Source organism: Ranitomeya imitator, chromosome 1 (assembly GCF_032444005.1).
Source record: "Ranitomeya imitator isolate aRanImi1 chromosome 1, aRanImi1.pri, whole genome shotgun sequence".
NCBI classification, from domain to species: Eukaryota; Metazoa; Chordata; class Amphibia; order Anura; family Dendrobatidae; genus Ranitomeya; species Ranitomeya imitator.
Window position 1 is genome coordinate 520,880,662 of NC_091282.1, and position 27,307 is coordinate 520,907,968.

A 27,307-nucleotide genomic window follows, 5' to 3' on the forward strand; every position below is an offset into this window, starting at 1 on the left:
ACAGTGGGGATGGCGTTTTCAGCGTGAATGGGCAGTGTTAGGCCATGTTCACACAGTGCGTTTTTTACCGCGGAACCGCGGCGGTTTTGCCGCTGCGGTTCCGCGGCTGTTTTCCATGCAGGGTACAGTACACTGTACCCTATGGAAAACAGGACACACTGTGCACATGGTCCGGAAATTGTAAAAAAAAAGACGCGCTGAATAGCTCCCGGAAAAAAGAAGGAGCATGTCAATTCTTTTTCCGGAGCCGCAGCGGTTCTGCACCCATAGACCTCCATTGTGAGGTCCAAACCGCAGTAAAACCCGCAGATCAAAAATATATCTGCGGGTTTTACTGCGGTTTGATGTGCAGAACCGCTGCAGCAGGAAGTGCGGGGAGCGGGCGGAAGTGCGTGGGCGGAGTGTGGCTGCCCCCCCCGTGCTCCGATCCCGCCCCCCCGTGCTCCGATGCCCCCCCCCAGTGCTCCGATGCCCCCCCCCAGTGCTCTGATGCCCCCCCCGTGCCCTAATCTCCCCCCCTTATACTCACCCGGCGTCCCGGTGTCCGTCCGGCCGTCTTCTCCCTGGGCGCCGCCATCTTGCAAAATGGCGGGCGCATGCGCAGTGCGCCCGCCGAATCTGCCGGCCGGCAGATATGGCGGGCGCATGCGCAGTGCGCCCGCCGAATCTGCCGGCCGGCAGATTCGTTCCAAAGTGCATTTTGATCACTGAGATATAACCTATCTCAGTGATCAAAATAAAAAAATAGTAAATGACACCCCCCCCCCTTTGTCACCCCCATAGGTAGGGACAATAAAAAAAATAAAGAATTTTTTTTTTTTTTTTTTTTCACTAAGGTTAGAATAGGGGTAGGGTTAGGGTTAGGGGTAGGGTTAGGGTTAGGGGTAGGGTTAGGGTATTTTCAGCCATTTTAACCCTAAAAAAATTCCTAGAAAACACACAGACTCTGGCTAGAAAACTGCATCAAAAAAACGCATCAAAAAACGCATCAAAAAACGCATCAAAAACGGACCAAAAAAGGACCAAAAAAAGGACCTGCGTTTTCTGCCAAGAGCTGCAGTTTTTTAAAAAACAGTCAGGAAAAAAAAAGGATGGAAATCCTGAACGTGTGAACATACCCTTAGTTTTCTGCCCCACACAGCATTCTGTATTTAGCTGAGAAAGTTTTACTTTGGGCTCATCTGACCAGAAAACCTTATTCCACATGCTAGGTTTGTCCCCTACATGGCTTTTGGCAAACGGGACTTCTTAGGTGTTGCTTTCAAAAATGGCTTTCTTCCCAGTCTTTCAGAAAGGCCAGATTTGTGGAGTATACGACTAATAGTTGTCCATTGGACAGATTTCGCCCACCTGAGCTGTGGATCTCTGCAGCTCCTCCAAGGTGACTATGGGCCTCTTGGCTGCTTCTTTAATTAGTGCTCCCCTTGATTGGGATGTAAGTTTCGGTGGATGACTAGGTCTCTGCAGATTTGCAGTTGTGCCATACTCCTTTCGTTTTTGAATGGTTGATTGAAAAGTACTCTGAGATTTTAAACCAGTGGTCCCCAAACTTTCTGACCTTGAGAGCCACTTTCAGCTTTGAGAGAGGGCCACAAGCCACATCCAACCCCTGTGCCCCCCCCTCTCCCCCCTGTGGTGACATCCAGATCCTCCATTGCCAGTATAATGACAGCCAAAGCACACACCTTCTTCAACAAGCACTCCCACAACACTGTCCAATCCAGCTCCAAGCATATCTTTTGACTGGTAGTATCTCCAGTTTACCAGACTTAAATTATCTCTGAATCCCAGGTCTTCCCTTCTGTGCTGGGCTACTTATAAGTCACCATCTTGAGACTTGTTCTTCTTATCAGTTTGCTAGACCTGGTGGTAGTGCACCAAGTTGGCAGACAGCCATTAGTCACATATCATGGACCCAAGAACCACAGGTTGGAAGGGAGGCTGCTCTAATTTATTATTTCTCTATCTCTTCATTGGGGGACACAGGAAACATTGTGTATGCTACAGCCACTAGGAGGCTGACACTATGCACAAAAAAGTTAGCTCCTCCTCTGTAGTGTACACCCCACTGACTGTTTTTTAATAACCTAACCCTGCTTTATTCTTCTCCACAACCTTATCCTTGACCTGTTTGGTGTGCTCTTTGGTTTTCAGTATGCAGTTTAATCCCTAATGTTCTCAAACTTTTGAGGCCTTCACACAAATTACACACAAGTGGACTCAATTTACAAATTATGTGACTTCTGGAGACAATTAGTTACTCAGGATTTTATGTGGGGGCATCAAACTGCAGGGGCTGAATACAAATGCACTTCACAATTTTCAGATTTATCTTTTTAAAATAATTAGGAAACCATGCATCATTTCCTTTTACACTTCACAAATACTTGCTGCTTTGTTGGTATATCACCTAAAATCCCAATAAGGTACCTTAGCAAAATCTTGATGACAGACTTGCTGTAAGTAAACTATAAATAGTGTCAGGTTGGCGCCGTTATACTGATCTGATTAAAATGACACCTGGGGGGAAAAAATCCATCTTATGGTTGTTTAACTTTCTGTTTTTTAGTTATTGAAATTCTCGTGCTTTGAGGCGGCCCGTTGGGGGTGTCTTTGTGGTACTCTGCTTACATATTCATCCTTATGGGCTTAAATAACAGGTCACTGAACCTTCACTAACCTATCTCTTCATCTTCCCTCCCCCACCCCCCCCTTCTTTTTTTTGGTATATTATCTATTACATAAAGGTGCTTTTTTTGTTTTGTTTTTGATACCTCTTGGTATTTGGCTTTCACAAAATATTGACGCAGCTATGTACAGATTACCATAATACGCAGTGTCAAAAAACTCACTAAAAGCTCATCATGGGTTCAGTGTTAATGTTTTTAGTTTCCGTTGACGTCTCCAAGTCATGTGTGCAATCTGATAAGTTTAGCCTGTGTAGGAATTAGCACTACTGGCTTGGTCTCTGCCCCCAATGTCAGCAGCAGTCACCCAGTTAGGCTTTTACAAGTGCACCATGTAATGTATACAAATGTCTGGGGAATCCTATCCATGCATGTACCGTAAATGTATATTTTTATTTTAGAAATGGTAAGTGTCTTTTTATTGTTTTAGGGTCCAGTAATGCCTGGAACTCATTCTATAGAACGATTTATTATAGAAGAAAATCTGCACTGCATCATTAAATCACACTGGAGAGAGAGGAAAACCTGGTAAAGGATGCATGAAGTATCATTTTACATAACCTTTTGATGTTTGTATGCAGAATGACACAAGCCATTATTTTTCTCAATTTTAAACATGTCATGGATTTTTCAGAAGCTTACTTCACCCTACGAACAAGTGCTTGTTCATCAGATGATGGATATCCTGTTTACATTAAGACCGCATTCACACTTGTAATGGTACGGTCCATGATTCCCAGACCGGCCACAAGTCTTTAGACCTGAACTTGATGGTCTCATTTGCATATATGAGGATGTCAAGTTCGGGTCAGGAGACCCGTGGCTTGTCTGTGAGTCACGGTCCATCCTCTGACCACGACACAGATGTGTGCATGTGGTGTGAATGATTATAAACAATTGCTTGTGACAATATTTTCTGTGTAAAGACACCTTTAGCTTTAGGAGGATCTGCAGTCAGATGTTCGATAGTTTTCTTGGCATTGTTTACTTGATATTTGTGTAAAATGTTCTGACAAAGCGAGCGAGAGAAAAAGGGTTAAAGAAAAATCTTCCCGAATGACGGTGCAAAAGTGTGTACTGGCCAGATTATCAGTTGGATTCATTATGGCATCAGTGACTATAGTAGCCATAGTATGCCCAGTTGTCTGAGTATTTAGAGTAGATCTCTACTTATGTGCAGCTTGAGGCTAAGTTGAGAACAGTGGGGCAGTGTCACTCAATATCTGCCTCAATTGTTATAAACCGCTCGAAGAACTAGAGCTTTTGTGGTATGCCAGGTTTATCACCGGTTTTGGCCGCTTTATGCCTCATGTAAATAGTTTAAGGAGAAAAAAAAAAGCAAGTGTCTAACGTGGAAATTGAGATGCACCCAATCGATCTTGTGACTTGCTGCTATTTCTTGCCTGCTTAGTCAATTTTTAACCTCATTAATGAACGCCAAATTTTTTTTTAACAAACCTGAGGAATAAGAGAACATGTTGTATCGAAGGGCAAAAAGCAGGTCATACAATGGAGATGCCACCTGTGCCTAAACGGAGACTTTGTCTGATAAAAACAATGGGTATTGGATGTACATTATGATGTGCCAGGAAACCAAATCCAAAAGGAGGATATGGTGCGCTCTAACGATCACCTGGACATGTAGTCTGCAAACACGGTCTCCTCTTCCCAGCACCCTAAATAGAGGTTAGAAAACATTATGGTCACATTGACTTTACAGTGAGCTCGGTAGAAATGAGCATCGGATGATGGGTGCGGTGACTTTCTGTTCTTTGGTGCTGCTTTTCTAACAAGATTGTTTCCTTTTTTTTCCTTAGTGCTGCCCAGCTCCTTAGCTACCCAGGCAAGAACAAGATTCCCTTGAACTATCATATTGTTGAGGTAAGTCATAGTAACATAGTAACATAGTAACATAGTTAGTAAGGCCGAAAAAAGACATTTGTCCATCCAGTTCAGCCTATATTCCATCATAATAAATACCCAGATCTACGTCCTTCTACAGAACCTAATACAGAACCTAATACAGAAGTCTTTTGGAAGCATTTCAGAGTACCGTAGGCAGCATGAATCGGACATTTGTTGCATTCTTGCTTCCTTCTAGATCTTGGGCCTCATTCAGACGTCTGTGTCACACATACGTGTTATATTTGTATTTGTATTTATCATGGATACAACACATACCCATTATAATTTGATTAGTGTGGGCGTTTCAGAGATGCATGTGGAGAGAACCGTCAGTCATGGAGAGCTTATCAGGGAAAGGCTTCTCAAACGTTTAGACCAAGGTAGCATGTTCTCCTGTTGGCTATTCAAAGTACTGCTTCTCTGAAATGCTGCATCGTTTCAGAGTTGAATATACAAGATGCGATAACACAGCCAATGTCTAATTCATGCTGCCTCTAGTTTTGACAGGATGCCTTATAAAGCAATCAGTATTTTATACATTTGCTACTGATATAATTATTTTGCATTATTATTTACACATTACTTTGTATTTTACACTCTAGGTCATCTTTGGGGAATTATTTCAGATTCCAGTTCCACCACACATCGAGGTCATGTACACAACATTGTTAATTGAGCTCTGCAAGCTTCAACCAGGATCATTGCCACAAGTGGTATCCTTTTGAAGAGTAATTGGTTTGAGCTAGGAAGTGCCTAAGTGATGGAGAACTAGTAAAAAGTTTTCCCACATTCCCCTAATCTCAAGATGCCAAGAGTGTTACAAAACCAAAGTGAAACCGAGATGGGAGGCTTTCACATCAGTCAAGATGTCCACAATAACCCTTTATTTGTTTGGGGTTCTTATATTTGGATATTTCTTGTATCGACTTCTGTTCCATATGTTGCCACTATCACATTCTCTGTATTTATTTGGCAGCTTCCTACTGGATTTTGGTGTTGTCAAGGTGGTCTTTTATAATGTGCCGTGAATGTGTCCCATGTGGTTTTTATCATAGACGTATACACTGATGTGTATATATCATATAATATTGCCCCAACTTGATCTACTTTTATATCCTTAATGACTAAAACAGCTTGCGCAAGCTACTGAAATGCTCTACACTCGTTTGGATACAATGAATGTAAATTGTATTGACAGGTAACTCACTTTGTAGTACATTGCATGCTTGGATTTTTCTGCATAATATCTGTGGATGAACATGGTCTAATTGGTAAGAGTAATGCAGCCTGAGCCATCCATCTTTTATTGGGAAAATAATCTTTATTTTAAATTTGTAGTAATATCTTTAAAAGTGATTCACATATGTGACTGTTTAGATAACACTCATAAATGTCATCACCATCAATAATGAGGTTGTCATAAAAATTTGTATGCATTCTGCTGCATTAATTCTGTATACTGGCTTGTGTAGGGATTCACGCTGTCTGGTAGCCGCTTACAGCACAAAGGCGCAGAGCTTTTTTTTATCTCAAAACAACATATTTATTTCCACTGGTTGCACAGTACTGAAAACAAAACCATGAAGTCCTTACCTCGTCTAGGGACCTTGACTAATCGGACACTGTTGAGTTAGTCTCAGTTCTGTCACACAAAACAGCGATCATCAATGGCAACACACCCTGTGCAATCTCTTTTCAGAGAGATTCTGGCTGGTCTCTCTCCGCTCTAACACAACCCACTCTGCTCATCTTCCCCAGCTGACTGACCAGTGAACATATTACATCGTTCTAGTATAGCTATCCAGGTGCATTTAATCAGGACCTGGAGCCTTCACCTCCAGGACTGAATCACCGAGGCTAGCCATCTTGGTGACACACATTTCCCACCTAGGACTTCACAACCTGCTTTCCTACAAGGGGTTGTCCACTCCTTAGGCTAAGGTTACACGACTGTAGATTCTATTGCAAAAGAATCTGGTCTCAAAGCACACTCTGATGAAACTCTGATCCGAGTTGACTCAGTGTCAGCATAGCGTGATCGGATTCTCTCTGAGAGAAGTGTAGCACACTTGTGAGGAGCCAATGGAGAACAAAATTTTCCCTTCCCCCATGACGGCACACCTGAGAGAGGGGATCCGCCCAGCCAGGACAGGAAACCCTACTGAAAATAAAAGGGCGGTACCTCTCCCTCGCTTCAGTTGGGTTTCCTGCCCTGACAGGGACCCTCTTACTGAACACGGCGGTTCACTTACCCAGGTCCCGTCCCGGCGTGGAAGAATCAGGCAGCGCCTGTGCGTCGGGTTCGGGAGTCTGGAAGCGCCGTCCGCAGGTCCCCCGGGTCTCTGCGTCCGAGCGGGCGTTGAGCGGCATGGTCAGAGGGCTGTGTTCCCTTCCATGGCTGCCACGCCGCCCTCCCCTCTCTGCCGGCGTCCAGGTGCGGTGGCCGCTTCCGGGTCGCTCGTCTGACGTCACGCGCAAGGCACGCTGGGAATGGGCGTGCCCGCGTGACGTCGGGGGCGGGCGCCGGATCCAAGATGGCGGCGCCCATGATGAGAACGCCGGCCGGTGAAGGGGAACTCCGGCGGCACGGCAGAGAGTGGGAGGGGGTTAATTTGGGCACCGAAGGAGGCGGGGAGTGCAGTGGTCCCCCCATAAAAGGGGGTTAGACCACAGAAGACGCGCTCATGTCCATAAACTTCACCATGGAAGTAGGACAACAGGAGCAGCAGCAGCCGCCTTCACAGCAGCAGCAGCAGCAGCAGCAGCAGCAAATGGAGCTCTCACCAGATGCCTTGCCGAGCCACCAGCATACCAAGAGCAGCCGCTCAAGTGGTAGGAACAGCAGTCGTTCTGTCCGGCAGGATTCGTCGGCGTCCAGGAGGGACGCTTCACGTGCATCTGTCCAGCCTCCAAAATCGGTACCCTTGATTGTCGGTAGTGGTGAGTGATCTACGTGAATGTCACCCTTATGGTAACAGGGTCCATTGTCTGTTTTGATCACTAGGGGTCCAGGAAAGCGGTTGGTAAAACAAAGAACCGAGAGTGTGCCCTTTGTAGAAACCCGCTTGCAGTTCAGTGGCAGAAGGATCTCTGTGCTGACTGCATTACTAAAACCATACAAGAAGAGACCCCTAATTTTGCCACTAGCCTAAAAGCCATAATACAGGCTGAAATAAGACTCCTTAAAATTGGCCCTTAGCGAACCAAGAAGGAGAAGCCGTAAGGCGTCCACAGACTCAGATGCCTCTCAGAGACGGGAGTCATAAAACATCCCGGTCTCCCTCTACCTCCTCGGCCTCTGTCCAGTCTTCAGATTCCTCCTCGGACAGTGATTCAGGAGGTCGTCCATGTTTCCCAACTGAGGACGTAGATAAACTGGTCAAAGCAGTTAGGTCTGCAATGGGGCTTAAAGAGGAGAAGACACCTAGGTCACTAGAAGATGTCATGTTTGGTGGCCTAGAAGAAAAAAGGAAATGCACGTTTCCGGTTAATGCAAAAATAAAAGCATTAATTGACAAAGAGTGGAAAAAGCCCGAAAAAATGGGTTCCTTGCCCTCTTCATCCAAAAGGAGATATCCTTTTGAGGATAAAGACTCTGAGTCCTGGGAAAAAATTCCTAAGATTGACGGGGCAGTAGCCAAATGTTTAAAAAGATCATCCCTTCCGTTAGAGGACTCTGGTGTTCTCAAAGACCCGCTTGATAAGAAAGCAGATAGTTTCCTGAGACACATCTGGGAAGCCTCAGCGGGGGGCCTTAAGCCGGCGATTGCGGGAACATGTACGGCCCGTGCCATAATGGTCTGGCTACATCAGGTAGAAGATCAGCTGAAAAACAAAGTACCCAGAACTGACATCCTTGCAAATATTTATTTGCTACAAGGAGCAGCAGCTTTTTTGGCAGACTCTTCTGCGGATTCCGCAAGACTAACAGCTAGAGCCGCGGGTTTGTCCAACGCGGCAAGAAGAGCCCTCTGGCTCAAAGGTTGCCCGGGGGATTTGCCATCTAAACACAAACTGTGTTCTATTCCATGTGACGGCCAACTTCTCTTCGGGAAAAAACTTGAAGACATCCTGGAACATGCAGGAGATAAAAAGAAAGGTTTTCCCAACATCCCTAAAGATCCTAAAAAAACCTTTTTTTCGGAGGAGAAGATCTAATAGAGGTCGCCCCCCCAGGGGAGAGGAAAAATTGGGATTTTAGAGATAAAAGAGGATCGGGCTATATGTTTAAAGGCCCCTCCACATCGGCAAAAAAATCCCCCCAATGACATTACGCCAGAAGTGGGAGGAAGACTCTCCCTCTTCTTTCCGGCCTGGGTAAATATCTCCCCCAGTATCTGGGTCACGAACATCATCAGAGACGGCCTAAAAATAAAATTCGTCTGTCCTCCCAGACGAAACTTCATAATAACTCCCCGACGGAAGTCTCAGCAGGAACAATCTGCCCTAGAAACCGAAATCTTGGGACTTGTCCACAAAAAGGTTCTTCAGGAAGTCCCGGTTCAGGAGGAAGGAGAGGGGTTTTACTCCCCCCTCTTCTTGATCCAAAAACCGGATGGTTCTTGGAGAACTATTATAAATCTAAGGAAGCTCAACCAATCCATAGAGAACTACACTTTCAAGATGGAGTCTATAAACACGACCATAAAACTTCTCTTCCAACACTGCTTCATGGCAGTAATAGACTTAAAGGATGCTTACTACCATATACCAATACATCAGGAATATCGGAAATACTTGAGGGTAGCTCTCTATATTCAAAATCAGGTAAAGCATTTTCAATATACAGCTCTTCCATTCGGCCTGTCTACAGCCCCCAGAGTTTTCACCAAAGTGATGGTGGAAGTGATGTCATACCTCCGGTCCCGGGATGTAGTAATTGTCCCATATCTGGACGATTTCCTGGTAATAGGGAGGTCAGAGTCCCACTGCACTCATCAAATATCAGTGGTAACATCAACTCTAATGGAGCTGGGTTGGATAATAAACATCCCCAAATCCAGACTACTGCCAGTAAAAATACAGTCCTTCCTGGGGTTAATACTGGACTCCGAGCGTCAGCTCTGCCTCCTTCCACAAAACAAAGTGGACAAGATAATAAACCTGACCAGTACAGCAATACGTCAACCCGCAATGACTCTCAGAAAGGCGATGTCCCTTCTAGGCTCGTTAACATCGTGTATACCGGCAGTAGAATGGGCACAATTCCACCTAAGACATCTACAGTGGGAAGTTCTCTCTCAGCTCAAAGACTGTTAAGAGGGCATTTAGAAGGAAATCTATGTCTCTCCCTGAGCGTAAGGGATTTCCTAGCTTGGTGGACTGTAGAACACCACCTGACAAAGGGGGTCCGGTGGAAAAATCCGGTCATAGACATCATCACGACCGACGCAAGCGGTACAGGTTGGGGAGCTCATCTGAGATCTCACTCTGTACAAGGTACCTGGTCCATACGAGAAAAAAACTATGGATCAAACGAAAAAGAGCTATGGGCAGTGGAGAAAGCCCTAAGACATTTTCTCCCTTTACTCCCAGGGTCGCCATACTCGAATCCTAACAGACAATCGAGCAGTGGTGGCGTATGTCAATCATCAGGGGGGAACGAGGTCCAAAGGCCTCATGAATGCGTCAAAACTCCTCTTCCAACTGGCGGAACAACACCTGTTATCTCTGTCGGCACTACACATCAGGGGCATAGAAAACACTCAAGCAGACTTCCTGAGTCGCAGAGGCTTAAGACAGGGGGAATGGTCCTTAAACCCCCAGATATTTCAACAAATAGTCCAAGCCTGGGGCTCACCAGAAATAGACTTGTTTGCCAATTCTCACAACAAAAAAGTCAGAAAATTCTGCTCCTTGAATCCAAGAGAACATCCCTTCGCAGTAGATGCCCTACTAATACCTTGGAAGTTTTCTCTGGCCTACGCATTCCCCCCGATAGTGATGATCCCAGCTGTGATCCGGAAGATCAGAGAGGATCAGGCGAGGATTATCCTCATAGCTCCATTTTGGCCAAGGAGACCATGGTTCTCCCTTTTAAGGCAGATGTCGGTAACAGATCCATGGATTTTGCCAGAAATTCCGGACCTACTAACCCAGGGCCCAGTAACCCACTCTCAGGTGAAGGGCTTCCATCTGGCAGCCTGGAATTTGAGAGGGCGTTAGTAAGTCGCCATGGAATCTCACCAGGTTTAATCTCCACCCTGTTGAAAAGCAGAAAACCCATAACTTCTAGAATCTATGGTAGGACATGGAAAACATTTCTTGACTTCCTGGGTGAACCATTGGGGGAGGTGGCTCCAGTGGGTCCTATCCTAGAATTTCTGCAAGCAGGATTACATCTTGGGTTAGCAACCAGCACCCTTAAAGTTCAGGTTTCAGCCTTGGGGGCCCTGTATAACTGTAATCTTGCCTCAAATAGATGGGTCTCACGATTCATAAAATCTTGCAGTAGATCTCGGCCGGTCGTTATCCCAAAAATCCCTCCTTGGGATCTAAATTTGGTCTTAGAAGCTCTAACTAAACACCCTTTCGAGCCCTTACAGGAGTTATCACCTAAGTTACTTACCCTTAAAACAGTTCTTCTAGTAGCCCTAACATCGGCACGTAGGGTAAGTGATTTGCAAGCACTGTCAATATCCCCTCCTTATACTCAGGTTTTTGATGACAGGATCGTTCTAAGACCGGACCCGGCTTATCTCCCCAAGGTGGTTCAAAAGTTCCATAGGAGTCAAGAGATTACCTTACCATCTTTCTGTAGTAATCCCAAAAATCCAGGGGAACAAAAGTTCCACATGCTAGATGTAAGAAGATCTATGTTACAGTACATATCTATGACTAGTCAGTGGAGGAAGGACCAAACCCTATTCATAGCCTTTCAGGGTAGCAAAAGAGGGTGTGGGGTAGCTAAAAGTACTATTGCTAGATGGATTAGGGAGGCCATTAGTTTATCCTACTCTGCGGGTGGCACTCCGGTTCCTGAAGGCATCAAGGCTCACTCTACCAGAGCCATGGCTACCTCCTGGGCGGAAAAGGCTGAGGTATCAATTGATCAAATTTGCAAGGCTGCTACCTGGTCCTCACCCTCAACTTTTTTCAAGCACTACCGGCTAGACCTTTCCTCCTCTGCTGACCTAACCTTTGGTAGAAGGGTACTCCAAGCGGTGGTCCCTCCCTAAGGTTTCATTCTACAAAAGTCTCTCAGGTGTGCCGTCATGGGGGAAGGGAAAACACCAGGGTTACTTACTGGTAACAGGTTTTTCCGGAACCCATGACGGCACCTGTATATTCCCCCCCTTTATCACCTTTTCGGTGTGCACTATTGTTTTGGGTGCTTTTTTAGTTAATATGATGTGGTGTTGGATTGCCATGTGTACTAACCAGGGGGGCCTCTCATGCTCTGAAAACCAACTGAAGCGAGGGAGAGGTACCGCCCTTTTATTTTCAGTAGGGTTTCCTGTCCTGGCTGGGCGGATCCCCTCTCTCAGGTGTGCCGTCATGGGTTCCGGAAAAACCTGTTACCAGTAAGTAACCCTGGTGTTTCTTAATCTTCTCTGTTGTGAGTTTGTGGAAATCGGACTGCACTCTGATGTCTTCCACGCACCCGTGAACTTAAATGGGTGAGTTTCAGTGAAATTTAAGCATGCTGGGTTTTTTTTTTTCTTATTTTTTGTCATGGTCATCAGCACTGCCCCATTGAATAACATTGGTCCGAGTGCAAGCCGATAGATCTGATAGCATTCGTCCCTATTTATATGCTCTTGTAACCCTGGCCTTAGGATAAGTCCTCTATCAATCAGTGGAGGGGTGTGATACCTGGCACCCCTGCCAATCAGCTGTTTTTGGTGTAGGCAGATGTTATCAGCTGTGGACATCACCACTCAATAACTGTGTGGTGGCTGCAGCAGAGCACTGCAGCTAATAAATTCGAATAGGGGCAGGTGCATAGGATCCGCGCCCACTATACAGTTGATAAAGCTGTTCAGTGCAGCTCATAACTTGCAGCTGCCACTTTCATCGGGAACAGCTGATCGGTGGGGGTGTTGGGTGTCACACCCCCACTTATCTGGTATTGATGACCTTTTGATAACCCATTTTAAATGTGCATTCTTGCTATTTCAATATTTGTTAATCTTTTTTTTTTTTTTTTTTCTACTTTGCCTCCAGGTTCATAAATTGGTTTTCTCACCATCTGAGTAACTTTCAATTCAGATGGAATTGGGAAGATTGGTAAGTGCTTAAATGAGGACTGTATTTTCAACAAACGTTGCATTAACCCCCTTCTGACAAAGGACGTAATGATCCGTCCATGTGCCCTGGGCCTATTTGACCAGGGACGGATCATTGTCATCGCGATCACATGTGCACACGGGGCAATCGCCACTGGGTGTCGGCTGATTCGGACTGCTGATACCTGGCACTAGGTACTAGGAGCAGTCAAACCTCTCCCGTCACTTTAATTCTTTAATGTCAATGTCTGTGTGTGTGTAGAATACTCACAGTATGTGTGTGCTGCATCAGTACCACACGGATGGGAGCCTTTGCAGAAGCGTTACAGTAAGAGCTGTTCCCTGGCGCCGGGTGCAGAACACTGCTCTCATCATTCTCATTATCAGTTATAATTAAGTGATAAAAGAGACATCAGGCAGCGGCTGAAGGGGAGGAGAGAAGTGACAACACACGTGATCAGACCCCGTCCACATTTACTGCAGTGGTAATGTGAGCTAGTTGTACACTAACTAGGTTTTCATGGCAGATTTCAGCAGCTGCTCCCCTAGTGTTTAATATAATGAAAATGTCAACCATTTTTAAATTATATTTCATATTTTACTCCATTAAAAGCAAATGGTAATATTTTTTACAATATTTAAATTATTAATTCTTTACATTTTTTTTTTTCCAATGTTGCCTTCCGTTTTAACCAAGTCGTGGCTGGTGTCACGTCAAGTGCTGATTTATAAAGTGAGCACAGCAGGAAGTCTTAGATGGTTTGGTCAATGTGTGTTACACATTTTGTCATGCAGACTCTATAAAGGTTATATTGTATAATTTGAAAAGCAAGATGGTTAATTATTACAATCTGTTTATATTTCAGGTCCGATTGTCTTTCACAGGACTTGAATAGTCCTAAACCCCAGTTTGTTCGAGAAGTCTTGGAAAAATGCATGAGGTAGAACCATTCGCTATTGCCAGTTGATAAAGTCTTTTAGGGTATGTGCACACACAGGAATTGGCAGTGCTTTGGAAGCAGCACATGTCAACAGCGCAGTCTATTGAACACAGGTGAATCCACATCTGCTCAGTGAACCGCGCAGATTCACCACGTGGAATACATTGTATGGGTGAAATTTATCTTGCGGAAAAGAGTCTCCACAAGATAAAGACTGTGGTCTGGAAAGATGTGCCACATGTCCGTCTCTGTGGGCACCTGTGCATGAATAGTGGGTATGGGATTTCTTGAACTCCCATCCACTATGCTGTAACATCTGGCCGCTGCACAAGTATGCAGCGTCTAACTCATAGCGTTTACTGAACGTGTGCACCTACCCTTACTTTTTGGAATGCATGTTTAGTATTTTAGTCAACCGAACAACGCCTACTCGTAAGGCAATCCGTCCTGGTTGCTGAAAGTGGCTAACAATAGCACAATGTTAATGCTTACTTGCTCTTTGCCAAGGAACGGTGTACTCTTTTTATGAAGACCTATACCCTATTTTGGCCTATTTAAGTAACGCTTGTTTAGTTGAAACTTTGACTAGTTATCACCCTGGGCTATGACACTGCTGCATGGTCATTGGACCATTCAGTAAGTGTTGACTAATTAAAAAAAAAAAAAAAAAAAAAAAGCCTCAAACTCATAAATCATGTTCTGCCTCTTACTTAAAAAGAAAATAATTGTGTATGTATGTTCAGTGGCTTATGAAAGTATTCAGCCATCCCCATTTGCATTTTTTTGTATTTTGCTACCTCACAACCTGGAATTTCTCTGGCTTTTTTTTTTTTTTTAAACATGTGCATCAGTTGAGGTAAAGAACTTGCCTACAACTCTGAACATTTTGGTTTTCTGTTTATTGTGAATCAATGCACATTGTCTCTTCAGAGAGGAAGAGGACTAGAACTATAGTGCCACCTATTGGAAGTAGCAATCCTAAAAGTCAATGTCGACTCTTTAACGAGCCTTGTCTCAGATCCCGGTCGGATGGCTCTCACACAGCCAAACCAGATCTCACACTTTGCACTGATGAAGGGCAGTACCCCGAAACATTGTCTGTAAATTGAGATTTTGGTTTGTTTTTTTCCCCAAGCATGATGCTGCCACCGCCATGTTTCACTATGGAGATGGTGTTCTTGGAGTGATGAGCTGTGCTAGTTTGGCAGCAGACATGGCGTTTACCTTGACTGCCAAAAAGTTCAATTTTGATCTCATCTAACCACATCATCTTCATCATCCATACATTTGGGGACTCGCCCACATGTCTTTTGGCAAACTCAAAACGAGCCTTATACTTTTTGTGTGTAAGTAAAGGCTTTTCTTTGCCCACTCTTCCTTAAAGGCTACCTGTATGGAGAGTATGGCTTATTGTGGTCCTATGGACAGATACTGCAATCTCTGCTAGGGATCTCGGCAGCTCCTTCATGGTTACCTTTGGTCTCTGTGCTGCCTCTCTGATTAAAGCCCTCTTTGCCCGGGTTGAGAGTTTTGCTGGGTGCCCTCTCTTGGCAGGTTTGTTGTGGTACCATGTTCTTTCCATTTGATGATGCTCTATGGATCATCATAGATTGGGATATACAGCTCTAGCAGAAATTAAGAGACCAACGGCAAATGTTCAGTTTCTCAGATTTTTCTCTTTATAGGTATATTTCTCCTTCGCCTCATTGGGGACACAGACCGTGGGTGTATGCTGCTGCCACTAGGAGGCTGACACTAAGTGATACAAAGAAAGTTAGCTCCTCCTCTGCAGTATACACCCTCCTGCTGGCTCTCAGCTAACCAGTTCTTACTTAGTGTCTGTAGGAAGCACATGGGTCTGGTTGACACCAACGTTTTTATTTTACTTTTTACTTTTCTGCATATTTTAATTAACGGAGTGAAGGGGGCGACTGATTCTTTTCTAGGGTCCGCTCTCCCCCGATCCATCAACAGGCGAGTATGCCTCCCCGTACCCTCTCCTGCGACGACCTGGGTATGTCTAATCTACGCTAGGGCTGGACACCAGCGGCAATCACTCGGCGCTACATCACTGGCGCACTCCGCTGGCAGGCTCCATAAATTTAGTCCCCGGCTTTTTCAGCCGGACTAGGCCGCAGTTAAAATCCCCGCCCACCGCCAGAGCCCCACCCACTACTCAGGCGCTTCTCGCTCTGAACGAGAAGCGCCATGCAAATTTCAGGCACCAGCTTGGGACTCCACTTCTGCGGGGAGGGGGCAACGGATCCTTCAAAGGCTCCAATCTCCCTCGAATCATCAACAGGCGAGCACGGCGAGTATACCTCCCCGTACCATCTCCTGCGACGTGGGAAGCCATGCATGAGCTCACTTCAGGGGCGACCGTTCCTTCACGGTCCTGATCTCCTCACACCAGCAACAGGCGACCACATGGCGTGTTGCCTCTATGTATCCTCTCGTGGAGCCAGGCCTATTGCCGGACAACTGGCCCTGTCCACCCGGACTGAATTCCATGGATGTACTGAGGCCCTCTCTATGGCGTCCGAGCAGCCCCCACTGTCCCACCACTGTGAAAGCAGATGGCACAAGGAGGCGGACGGTTCCTCTCCACCTCCCTAACAAAGGAATGATGGATTGAGGTTTATCCCTGCACCATCCACGCTGCACAGAACAGCGCTGAAACCCACATCCGCGGCGGCTCCATGTCGGGACGCGCACCGATGGTGAGTGGATCCATCTTCAGAGGGATATCCACATGCCGACAGGCAGCCTCAGCCACTTCCCTGTGGCCTACCTCCCTGAGGTAATGCTCTGGCCGGCTGCAAAAATGTAGCCCCCGGCTTCTGCCGATGTGTAGGCCACATCCCGGAAGCCACGCCCTAAGGCGGCTCCGCCCGCTTTTCTGGCGCTTCTCGCCTGGCACTACATCAGTACCTAAAGCCACACTGGTCTTAAAGGCGCATGACCAGTATTCCCTGGTCTTAAATGCACACGACCAGTATTCTCTGGTCTTAAAGGCGTATGACCAGTATTCCTAATTTTTATCTCTGCACCGTCAAAAGAGCGGTGATGGCAAGAGACTGACCTGCTGGATGCAGCCGCGCATTCAGCCACTTGGCATATTACCGGGTAGAATCTCCTGTGGTATACCTACCAGTATCCCTGCCCGATGTATCATCAGTTAAAAATACCACGGACTGTCAGATAGCAAATCTGGTTCGTTCCGTCTTGCGGCTTCGGGTTCGGCGCTCTATCCTCCCTAGCTGCCGCATGGATTGCTAGAGCAATGGTCCCCTGGCTGGAGACCTGAACTACCTTGGTTCACACTTTTCCCAAAGAACGTACAACTGGCCAATCAAATCTTTTGAGCGGGAGACTTTCCTGGACAACCCTTATACAATCCTTTGTCAGTCTAGATCTAAGGGATCTTGGTTCTAAAAAGGGGAATGAAAAGTAAGACCGATCCTGGACCTCAAACTTCTAACAACCTTTGACAAGGTCCTCCTTCTTCGGATGGAGTTCCTCCACTCAGCCGTTACTTCAACACGAAAAAGGTGCAGTTTCTGGCATCTTACCGTTTTCTAAAATTCCTTTGCTTTCCATTCGTGAACAGCATTTTCAAGTCACTACCTTGTCCTTCAGCCTTGCTATCGCACCCAGAGTGTTCGCAAGGGTCACGGCAGATGTCCTGTTTCTCTTGCACCCTAGGGGCGTGCTCGTCCTGCCCTGTTTGGTCGACTGTCTAGCCGCCCTTCCAGGACTACGCTGAGTCGTCTATATCACTTGCGATACCCTCTCACCTGGGCTGGCAGCTAAACTTAGACAAGTTCTCCTCATTTCCAGCCCAGCAGATATCCCTTTTTCAGAATGATTCTGCACTCTTCCAGAATGATGGTAATTATCCCTTGAGACAAGGTCATGGCCCTTCAACACGTAGCTGGTGCACTTGATTACTCATCCCCTCATTTCATTCGATTTGCTAGGAGGGTTCTGAGGAAAAATGAGACGACAATGGAGCGGTTTCCTTCGTTCCGCTCGTTTTCAGCAAGTCAAACAGAAGATAGTCTCTGAGCTCTTTCTTCATCAAGGGCCTTTCTCCAGGTTCAATGGTTATTAGTAACTACCAATGCAGACTTCTTCTCCCTAACATTGCTCTGGAGATCCGAACGGTAGTCCTACAGCAGGTCCACTGCCTTCTGGCAGGTCACCCCATCCGAATTCAATTGGCTAATGCCTTGGCGGTGCCATACGTCAATCTAGGTACCCACAGTCAGGCACCATGACCGAGGTACATCACATTCTCTGATGGGCCGAGATCTATCATTCGGTGATCTCGGCAGTATTTATCCCAGGAGTAGAACTCTGGACGGCAAACAGATTCAGCCGTCAGGGTTCTGCCTCAAGTCAGTGGGAACTTCACCCCGAAGTCTTCCATCAGATCTGTCCCCACTGGAGCTCTCCAGTTGTAGATCGGATGGCGTCCAGACTGAAGGCCAATGTACTCGAGTTCGTGGTTCGGCCTCGAGATCCTAGAGCCATCGCTCTGCACGCTCTAGTTCTGCCGTGGTACCAGTTTCCATAACTCCCCTTCCACTACTTCCGAAAGTCTTTCGGAAGCAGAAAGGGCCCCAGTGATCCTCCGAGATCTGCACTGACCACGTCCGTTTTTGTTTGCGGAGCTAGTATCTTCCCGCCTTATTGCAGCAAAACTGCAAGTAGGGAGTTTCTCACAGGGAGTTTTCACACGTAGTCCTTCTCTATTGCATACCGTTAGCTCATTGGGATCTTAATGGTCCTAGGAGTCTTACAGTAGACTCCTTTTGATCTGGCAGCCTTTACTATCAGGGAAGGTCACCCTTTTTTCTCTGCGATATTCTCACTGACGAGTCTTCGGAGCTAGATGCTCTGCTCTTTCAGACCTTTTTTTTCCCTTATTGCCTTCAAGGCAAGGTTGTCCTCAGGCCATCCCCGTCCCTTGTTACCAAGGTGGTATTGTATTCCCACTGGTACAGTGGCATCATCCTTATCTTTCGGCTCCAGTCCACAAAACGGAATGAGTTCCCCATATTCCGGACGAAGTGAGTGCTCTGAGTAGGTACGTCTTGAGGACGGCGTCCTTCCGAAGGTTGGACGCTTTATTTGGGCTTCCTGACGGTAAGAGGACGGCTTCCCTACGTTCTCAGGAAGGGTTTAGCTGTTTCATTGGCCATGACAGCCTGGTGGATTCGTTTCACCATCCAGGAGTCCTTCCGTACTAGATGTCAGCCTATCGACTGTTCTAGGCACCAGGCGTCGGCAAGGCACGCCTGCAAGTTTGCGGATTCGTCCAGTTTGCATACATTCTTGAGGCACTAGAAGTCCCACACTTCCACAGATGTGAGTCTGGGCAGGCGGACTCTGCAGGCCGTGGTGGCGCACTTGTAAGTGGCGGTTACACAGGGCCTGATCTGATGTCCCCACCCAGGGACTGCTTTGGGATGTCCCACTGTCTGTGTCCCCCAATGAGGCGAAGGAGAAAGAGGGATTTTTGTGTACTTGCCGTAAAATCCTTTCCTCCGAGAAATAATTGGGGGACACAGCACCCACCCTGTTATTAGCTTATGCTCGTTCTTATAATCTGACATGCTATACTCTCATATATAATATGACATGCTATACGCTCATACGTTGTTATTGATCTCAGTTACATAGTTAAGGTTGAAGGAAGACTATAAGTCCATCTAGTTCAACCCATAGCCTAATCGAACATGCCCTAACATGTTGATCCAGAGGAAGGCAAAAAAAAAACCATGTGGCAAAGAGTAAGCTCCACCTTGGGGAAAAAAATTCCTTCCCGACTCCACATACGGCAATCCGACTAGTTCCCTGGATCAACACCCTATCAAGGAATTTAGTGTATATACCCTGTAACAGTATACTTTTCCAGAAATGTATCCAGTCCCCTCTTAAATTTAAGTAATGAATCACTCATTACAACAACATATGGCAGTGTTCCATAGTCTCACTGCTCTTACAGTAAAGAATCCGCGTCTGTTATTATGCTTAAACCTTTTTTCCTCCAAACGTAGAGGATGCCCCCTTGTCCCTTTTTCAGGTCTATGATCTACTGCTTTTGCACCGAACTGGTTAGCTGAGAGCCAGCAGGAGGGTGTATACTGCAGAGGAGAAGCTAACTTTCTTTGTATTACTTAGTGTCAGCCTCCTGGTGGCAGCAGCATACACTCACGGTCTGTGTCCCCCAATGATTGGCTCGGAGAAAAGGATTTTACGGGGAGTACACAAAAATCCCTCTTTTTGAGTAAAATGTAAATTGTTCTTTTATTCTATAAACCTACTGATAACATGTCTCTGAAGTTCCAAGCAATACATTTTTGTATTTTCTGAAAATGAGAAATGGTCAAAATAACAAAAAAATGCATTACTAGCAGACCTTAAATAATGCAAAAAAAAAAAAATTCACAATCTTTTAGAAACAACAATTCAAACGTTTTATCTCAGGAAGAGTTCATAAATCAATATTTTGTGGAATAACCATGTTTTTTAATCACAGCTTTCATGCGTCTTGGCATGCTTTCCACCAGTCTTTCACACTGCTTTCGGGTGACCTTATGCCACTCCTGGTACAAAAATGTTAGCAGTTCTTCTTTGTTTGATGGATTTTGACTGTCCATCTTCCTCTTGATTACATTCCAGAGGTTTTCAATGGGGTTCAGGTCTGGAGATTGGGCTGCCCATGACAGGGATTTGATGTGGTGGTCTTTCATCCACACCTTGATTCACCTAGCTGTGTGGCATGGAGCATTGTCCTGCTAGAAAAACAGTCCTCAGAGTTGGGGAACATTGCCTGAGCAGAAGGAATCAACTGGTTTTCCAGGATAATCTTTTATGTGGCTTGATTCATACGTCCTTCGCAAAGATTAACCTGATGAATTTCTGCCTTGCTGAAGCATCCCCAGATTAACACCTGGTCGTCTAATGGTTAGACTTGGACCTGGAGAGGCGTACAAGCAAGTGTCTTGCACACACTGAAATTTGGTGGAGGATCGGTGATTTTTTTTTTTTTTTTTTTCTGAGACATGTCAGTAGTTTAAAGAATAAAAGAATCATTTACATTTTACTCAAAAAATATACATATAAAGAGAAAAATCCGACAAACTGAACACTTTGCGATGGTCTCTTAATTTTTGCCAGAGCTGTATATCTATATACTAGTTATTTAAACACTGGTTGTAATGTAACAAACTTGGCAAAAAGCCAAAGGGGGTGGATACTTTAGCAAGCCACTGTATGTATATCACATTTTTCTATTGCAAAAAATGTGGGAATCTACTTCAGTGTGAACTCTTCCTTGGCATATGTTTACCAGTCTGTGTTTTTTATTTCAGACTTTCTTACCACCAACGAATATTGGATATAGTACCCTCATCGTTTTCTGCATTATACCCAGCTGAGCCAAAATGTGTATTCAAATATGGTGATGAAAGTAGTAGTAAGTTAGCATTTTTTTATGAAACTTTCTATCTGCCAATAAGATCAAAAATTGTCCAATTTTTGCCTGAAGACTGTTAGTTTTTTTTTTTTGTTTTTTGGTTTGTTTTTTTAGAGGAACCTGTAATGTCCTAAATCCGCTATTTGCCTGTAGATACAGTGATAATCTGCTGGTAAATAGCGTTAAAGGGAATCTGCCACTAGACTTATTGTAGGCCAGGTATGTTTTATTCTGAAATGCTGCGGCATTTCAGAAAAAAAAATGATTTGATGCTTGCATTTTTGAGGATTTTGAGCGCTTTCTCAGTTTCTGCTCCAAAAAGATTACATGGTGAAAGACCTGTCAAATTATCAGTGACTGGTGAAGCCGGCTGGGGCCGCACTGGACCATGCTGATTGTGATTTGGACAGCATGAATCTAGTGACAGGCTGCGGTGACTGTAATATCTTCCTGCACTGCCCCGATGACTAGAAGCAAGCGGCTCTGGAGATGTTAAACGTCATTTTTTCCCTGCAGCCTTTGCTCCTTTATTGTAAGCCCAACATGCTGTAAATATTTGATATGTCCAGATTATCATGATATCTTTAGGTAAACATTGTTTTTGGAGGTAAGTTTTGTGCAGGAAATTGCAGCCGGGTGTCAGCTGATTCTAACAGCTGATACCCCGCACTAAGTGCCAGGAGCGGTCCGCTGCTGGCACTTCAACACCTGAAATGCGGAAGCCCCTCTGCCTTTGGATCGGAGACCCTGTGGTGTGACGCGTGGTCCTGATCCTTGCCACGGTGACCCAATGTAGTCATGACGACATCCAGGTCACCAGACCAATTAAACTTGCTGGTCATGCCCAGTGCATGATGAACAAATTTGTCAGTGCAGAGCTGACCGCTTTTGTAGCATGGAGATGAAGCAGTATCCTCATGCTGCAGAAACTTAGTCTCCAAAAAATGATAGTCCCATAGTGGGACAAAGTAAAAAAAAAGTTAGGAAAAGAGTGAATTTTTTTTTAAATAATTGTAAAAATATAAAAAAATCAAGATATTGTATCCCTTAATAAATATTTGTATGAAAAAAAAACAAACACTAAAGTACACATTTGATATCATCGCGTCCTCAACGACCCGACCTATAAAACTGTCCCACTAGTTAACCCTTTAAGTGAGTGCCATAAAAAAAATAAAGCATTGTTTTCTCCATCGCCACATTTGGGGACACAGGACTGTGGGTGTATGCTGCTGCCACTAGGAGGCTGACACTAAGTAAATACAAAAAAGGTTACCTCCTCCCCTGTAGTATACACCGCCCACTGGCTCCGGATAATACCAGTTCTTGCTTAGTGTCCATAGGAGGCACACTGCGTCTGAATTTTTCCAGACGTTTCACTTTTAATTTTTATCTTTGCGCAAGGGGGCGACGGACCCTTTTAAGGGGGCCGATCTCCCCCGAAACACCAACAGGCGAGCACGGAGAGTTTACTCCCTGTATCCTTTCCTGCGACATGGAATGTTTGAATGTGAGCTAGCCCTGTGAAATCCTACGGGATCGAACCCTTAGGAAACACATAGGTACTTTCACTGAAAGTATTCACCCCCTTTGGCTTTTTCCCAAGCGCACCGCGGGCTCAGCCGCATTTCGCAGCCAGGCACCGCTAATTTAGTCCCCAGCTTCAGCCTTAGCTAGGCCGCGTTCTGCCAACGGCGCATGTCACGCGTGAGGCCCCGCCTACCGCTTCAGCGCTTCTCGCACATTGCGAGAAGCGCCTCTCAACTCTCGGCGGCCATCTTGGACGGAAGAGAGCTACCGGTGTCTCTCAGGAGCCTCAGAACGCCACCAAATCAAGGAGTGCGTCCCTCTCCAGTCTCAGTGCGGCATCCGGACACAGGACTTGGGTAGGTGCACTGCACACTGACACAGGCCCTCCTACTCCTGCACAGTGCTCCGCTCACTAGCTGCACAGGTGCCCCACAGCCCTGCACGGAGATTAGCTGACATGTCATAAACCCAAAAAGTCTGCAAAAACACATTTGTTCGTCATTTCTTGCACCTCCTGTCAGGCTGCGCTACCAAGCGGGCATACTGCTCCTCTCTGTAACGCTTGTGACCCTAAATGCGCTCAGGAGCTCCCTGCCGCAAAGGACTGCGGTGACTAGTCCCCCTGTGTGGGCTTTTTCGCTTTTGCAATCTATGGCTTCTTTGACTAAAGCTATCGAGTCCCTCCAGGATCCCACCAGGTGCAGGACCACTAATCCGCCTATTCAAGAAGCTTCCTCTACGGCTGCGGAATCTTCAGCCTGCAGGGGCCACTCTCACTCTAGGCACAAGCGGCCATCTAGGAAGCGCATCCGTAGCTCGTCCCCCAGGCCTTCTGGTGCCTCGGCGTCCGTTAGCTCTTCTTCCCGCTCTCGCTCCCCAGGCACCTCTTCCGACCAGGACTCTGATCCTGAGTCTGATCGGCCTCTAGATCTGGAGTCGCCAGGTTATCAGAGCACTATAGATAGTCTCATCAAGGCTGTCAACCAGTGCCTTCAGGTTGATGGGGAACCGGCGACCTCCAGTACAGATAATTCGGTATCTTTTAAAAGGACCAAACGTATTCACAGGGTGTTTACCAATCACCCGGAGTTCCAGGACATAGTCCAGCGGCATAGGAAGCGTCCAGACAAACGCTTTCAGGGCCAGAGATCTCTGGAGTCCAAATAACCTTTTTCTCCTGATCTCCGCAAACAATGGACAGAATCCCCTCCTGTGGATCCTCCTGTCTCACGTTTGTCCTCTAAAACTGTCCTATCCGTGCCGGACGGATTTTCTATCAAAGATCTCACAGACCGCCTAGTTGAGTCTCGCCCATTTAGCTTTCGAAGCTTCAGGCTCGGCACTCTATCCCTCATTCACTACCTGGGTAGCCAAAGCCGTGACTTCTTGGGCAGACTCCCTGCACAAGGCCTTACAAAGCAGTGATCTTCCTTCTGACTTAGCGGAGCTAGCAAATCAAATTTCCCTGGCGGGCGATTACTTGGTAAACGCTTCCCTGGAGGGGGCGAACTGCTCTGTACTTACGGCTTCAAACGCTGTGGCGATTAGAAGAGCGCTATGCCTGAGGAATTGGCGAGCGGACTCTATCTCTAAAAAGTCCCTCACATCTCTGCCATATATCGGGGGCCGTCTATTTGGCGAAAAGCTGGACAAACTGATTTCAGACACTACGGGGGGAAAAAGTACTTCCCTTCCCCAGCAGAGGTTCAGACAACCGTTCCGACGACAGCCGCAGGCTTTTGTGGATCTTACGCATTGCATTCCTTAGCCAATTCCCCTGGCTCGGGGCGCCGCGCCGGCAGAGACAAAAGCCCTCAGGCTCCATACAGGCCCAACCATTCCTGGAGGGGCCGCTCCACAGTCTAGGTCCAGGGGATCCAGACCCTAACCGTCTTCCTCTAAATGACTCTTCCGGACGACATTAGCAAAGTAGGCGGACGCCTTCTCTTTTTTCGCCATGTCTGGCTCTGTCGTTCATGACGAATGCGTCAGGGATCTGGTGTCCTCCGGTGCCATTCAGTTGCTCCGACAGGACGGAGTGATTGTCCCTGTCCCAGAGGATGAAAGGTTCCGCGGCTTTTATTCAAATCTGTTTATGGTCCCCAAAATGGACCTAAAGCTCTTGAACAGATTTGTCAAAGTCCGTCATTTCAGGATGGAATCTCTCCGTTCCGTCATTGCCTCGATGGAACAAGGCGAATTCTTAGCATCCATCAATATCCGGGATGCGTACCTCCACATCCCAATCTTCCCACCTCATTAAAGGTTCCTTCGCTTCGCCGTCTGAGAAGAACACTTTCAGTTCACGGCCTTGCCACCGCCCCCAGAGTTTTCAAAGGTCATGGCGACTGTCATGGCCATTCTGCATTCTCGGGGTCTAGTCGTGCTTCCCTACCTAGACGACTTACTGGTCAAAGGCCCATCTTTCCAAGCCTGCGAGGAGTACGTCCGCATTTCCTTGGATACTCTCTCGGTTGGGCTGGTTGATCAACCTAAAAAAGTCATCTCCTGTTCCAGCTCAACGGATCTCCGTTCTGGGCATGACCCTGGACACCTCCCTAGGGTTGGTGCTTCTTCCTCGGGACAAGGTCCTGGCTCTTCAACAGGGGGTCTGGAAGCTTCTATAGCCATCCCCTTGTTCTATCAGTTTTGGCATGAGGATTCTCAGGAAGATGGTGGCCGCAATGGAGGAAATTCCATTTGTGCAACTGCATCTCTGTCCTCTACAGTATGCTCTGCTGGATGCATGGGACGGGAGTCAAGCAGTCACTCCAATGGTGGATGCTCCGATCCTCTCTCCTCCAAGGGAAGTCTTTCCTCCCAGTCCATTGGCTTGTAGTCACTACCCTCTAGGCTGGGGGAGTCTCGCCTTCCCATCAATATCCTGGAGATACGTGCGATTCGGCTATCCCTACAGTGGTTCCATCATCTCCTAGCAGGCCGCCCCATCCGTTTCCAGTCGGACAATGCCACGGCTGTGGCTTATATAAACCATCAAGGGGGAACCCGCAGCAGAGCTGCAATGCGCGAGGTAGAGCACATCCTTCGCTGGGCCAAAAACCTCTCGGTCATATCAGCAGTTCACATTCCAGGAGAGGAGAATTGGGTCCCAGATTTGCTCAGCCGGCAAGGTCTCGCCTCAGGATAGTGGTCTCTCCATCAGAACATTTTCCAACATATTTGCCATCGTTGCGGTACTCCGGATGTAGACTTGATGGCTTCCGGGTTCAATGCCAAGGTACCTCAATTTGTAGCCCTGTCCCGGAACCCCAGAGCAATCGGGGCGGATGCGCTAGTCCTTACTTGGAGTCAGTTTTGCCTCCCTTACCGGTTTCCCTCCCCCCCCCCCCCCCCCCTTCCTGCCCCTGCTTCCCAGAGTAATCAGGAAGATCAAGGCAGAGGGTGTCCCGGTGATGCTCATCGCCCCAGATTGGCCTTGCAGAGCATGGTATGCAGAGCTGATCCAGCTCCTCGCAGACGTTCCTTGGCGCCTACCAGATCGGCCAGATCTACTTTCTCAGGGCCCGATTTACCACCAGAACTCGGGCCCTGTGTTTGACGGCATGGCTGTTGAATCCTGGGTTCTGACTCAAGCGGGTTTCTCCCATGAGGTAGTTTCCACCTTGATCAATGCCCGAAAGCCGGTGTCACCGCGCCTACCATCGGATCTGGAGGATCTTCTTCCATTGGTGCAGAAGCAGAGGTCTCCCTCTGATGGTTTAAAACATCCCTACCATCCTGGATTTCCTCCAATCCGGTCTAGACTTGGGCTTTCGCCGAGTTCCCTTAAAGGGCAGGTCTCGGCCTTGTCAGTCCTTTTTCAACGGAAAATCGCTTCCAAGCCTCAGGTCAGAACTTTTTTTTCAGGGATTCTCTCACGTGGTGCCTCCCTACAGAGCGCCTCTAGAAGCTTGGGACCGTAATCTGGTCCTTGGTGTCTTGCAGGAATCTCCCTTCGAGCCGTTGCAGGACATCCCTCTATCTCTTTCATGGAAAGTGACCTTCCTCGTCGCTATTACCTCGATCAGACGAGTCTCGGAGTTGGCTGCTCTTTCCTGTCGGACGCCATTCCTTACGTTCCACCAAGACAAGGTAGTCCTCAGACCGTCCCCTACTTTCCTCCCAAAGGTGGCGTCTTCCTTCCACCTCAATGAAGATATCGTACTTCCGTCACTTTGCCCAACTCCAATGCACCGCGTGGAGAAGGCTCTTCACTCCTTGCATCTTGTCAGAACTCTCAGGAAGTACGTGTCCAGGACGGCATCCTGTCGTCAGACGGATGCTCTGTTCGTGCTCCCGGCGGGACACCGGAAGGGACTGGCCGCTTCTAAGTCGACAACTGCCAGATGGATTTGGTCGATCATTCAAGAGGCTTACCGCGTCAGAGGCAAGCCTATCCCTGCGGGCCTCAGGGCACACTCCGCTTGGTCGGTGGGTGCTTCCTGGGCCATTGGAAATCAAGCGTCTGTAGAGCAGGTTTGCAAAGCTGCAACCTGGTCTAGCCTGCACGCCTTTTCAAAGCATTACAAT

The 27,307-nt window shown here is 46.9% G+C and overlaps 1 protein-coding gene across 2 annotated transcripts in view; it reads left to right on the forward strand.

Moving 5' to 3' along the window:
• The window catches only part of NCBP1 (nuclear cap binding protein subunit 1), an 80,211-nt gene that overhangs the window by 22,694 nt on the left and 30,210 nt on the right, over positions 1 to 27,307 (forward strand). For both annotated transcript variants that reach the window (XM_069766788.1, XM_069766797.1), the window contains exons 9-15: positions 3,118 to 3,215; positions 4,505 to 4,568; positions 5,195 to 5,305; positions 5,726 to 5,790; positions 12,759 to 12,821; positions 13,687 to 13,761; positions 21,144 to 21,247. In XM_069766788.1, the coding sequence (XP_069622889.1) occupies positions 3,118 to 3,215; positions 4,505 to 4,568; positions 5,195 to 5,305; positions 5,726 to 5,790; positions 12,759 to 12,821; positions 13,687 to 13,761; positions 21,144 to 21,247 (580 nt within the window). The remainder of the gene's footprint in view (positions 1 to 3,117; positions 3,216 to 4,504; positions 4,569 to 5,194; positions 5,306 to 5,725; positions 5,791 to 12,758; positions 12,822 to 13,686; positions 13,762 to 21,143; positions 21,248 to 27,307) is intronic.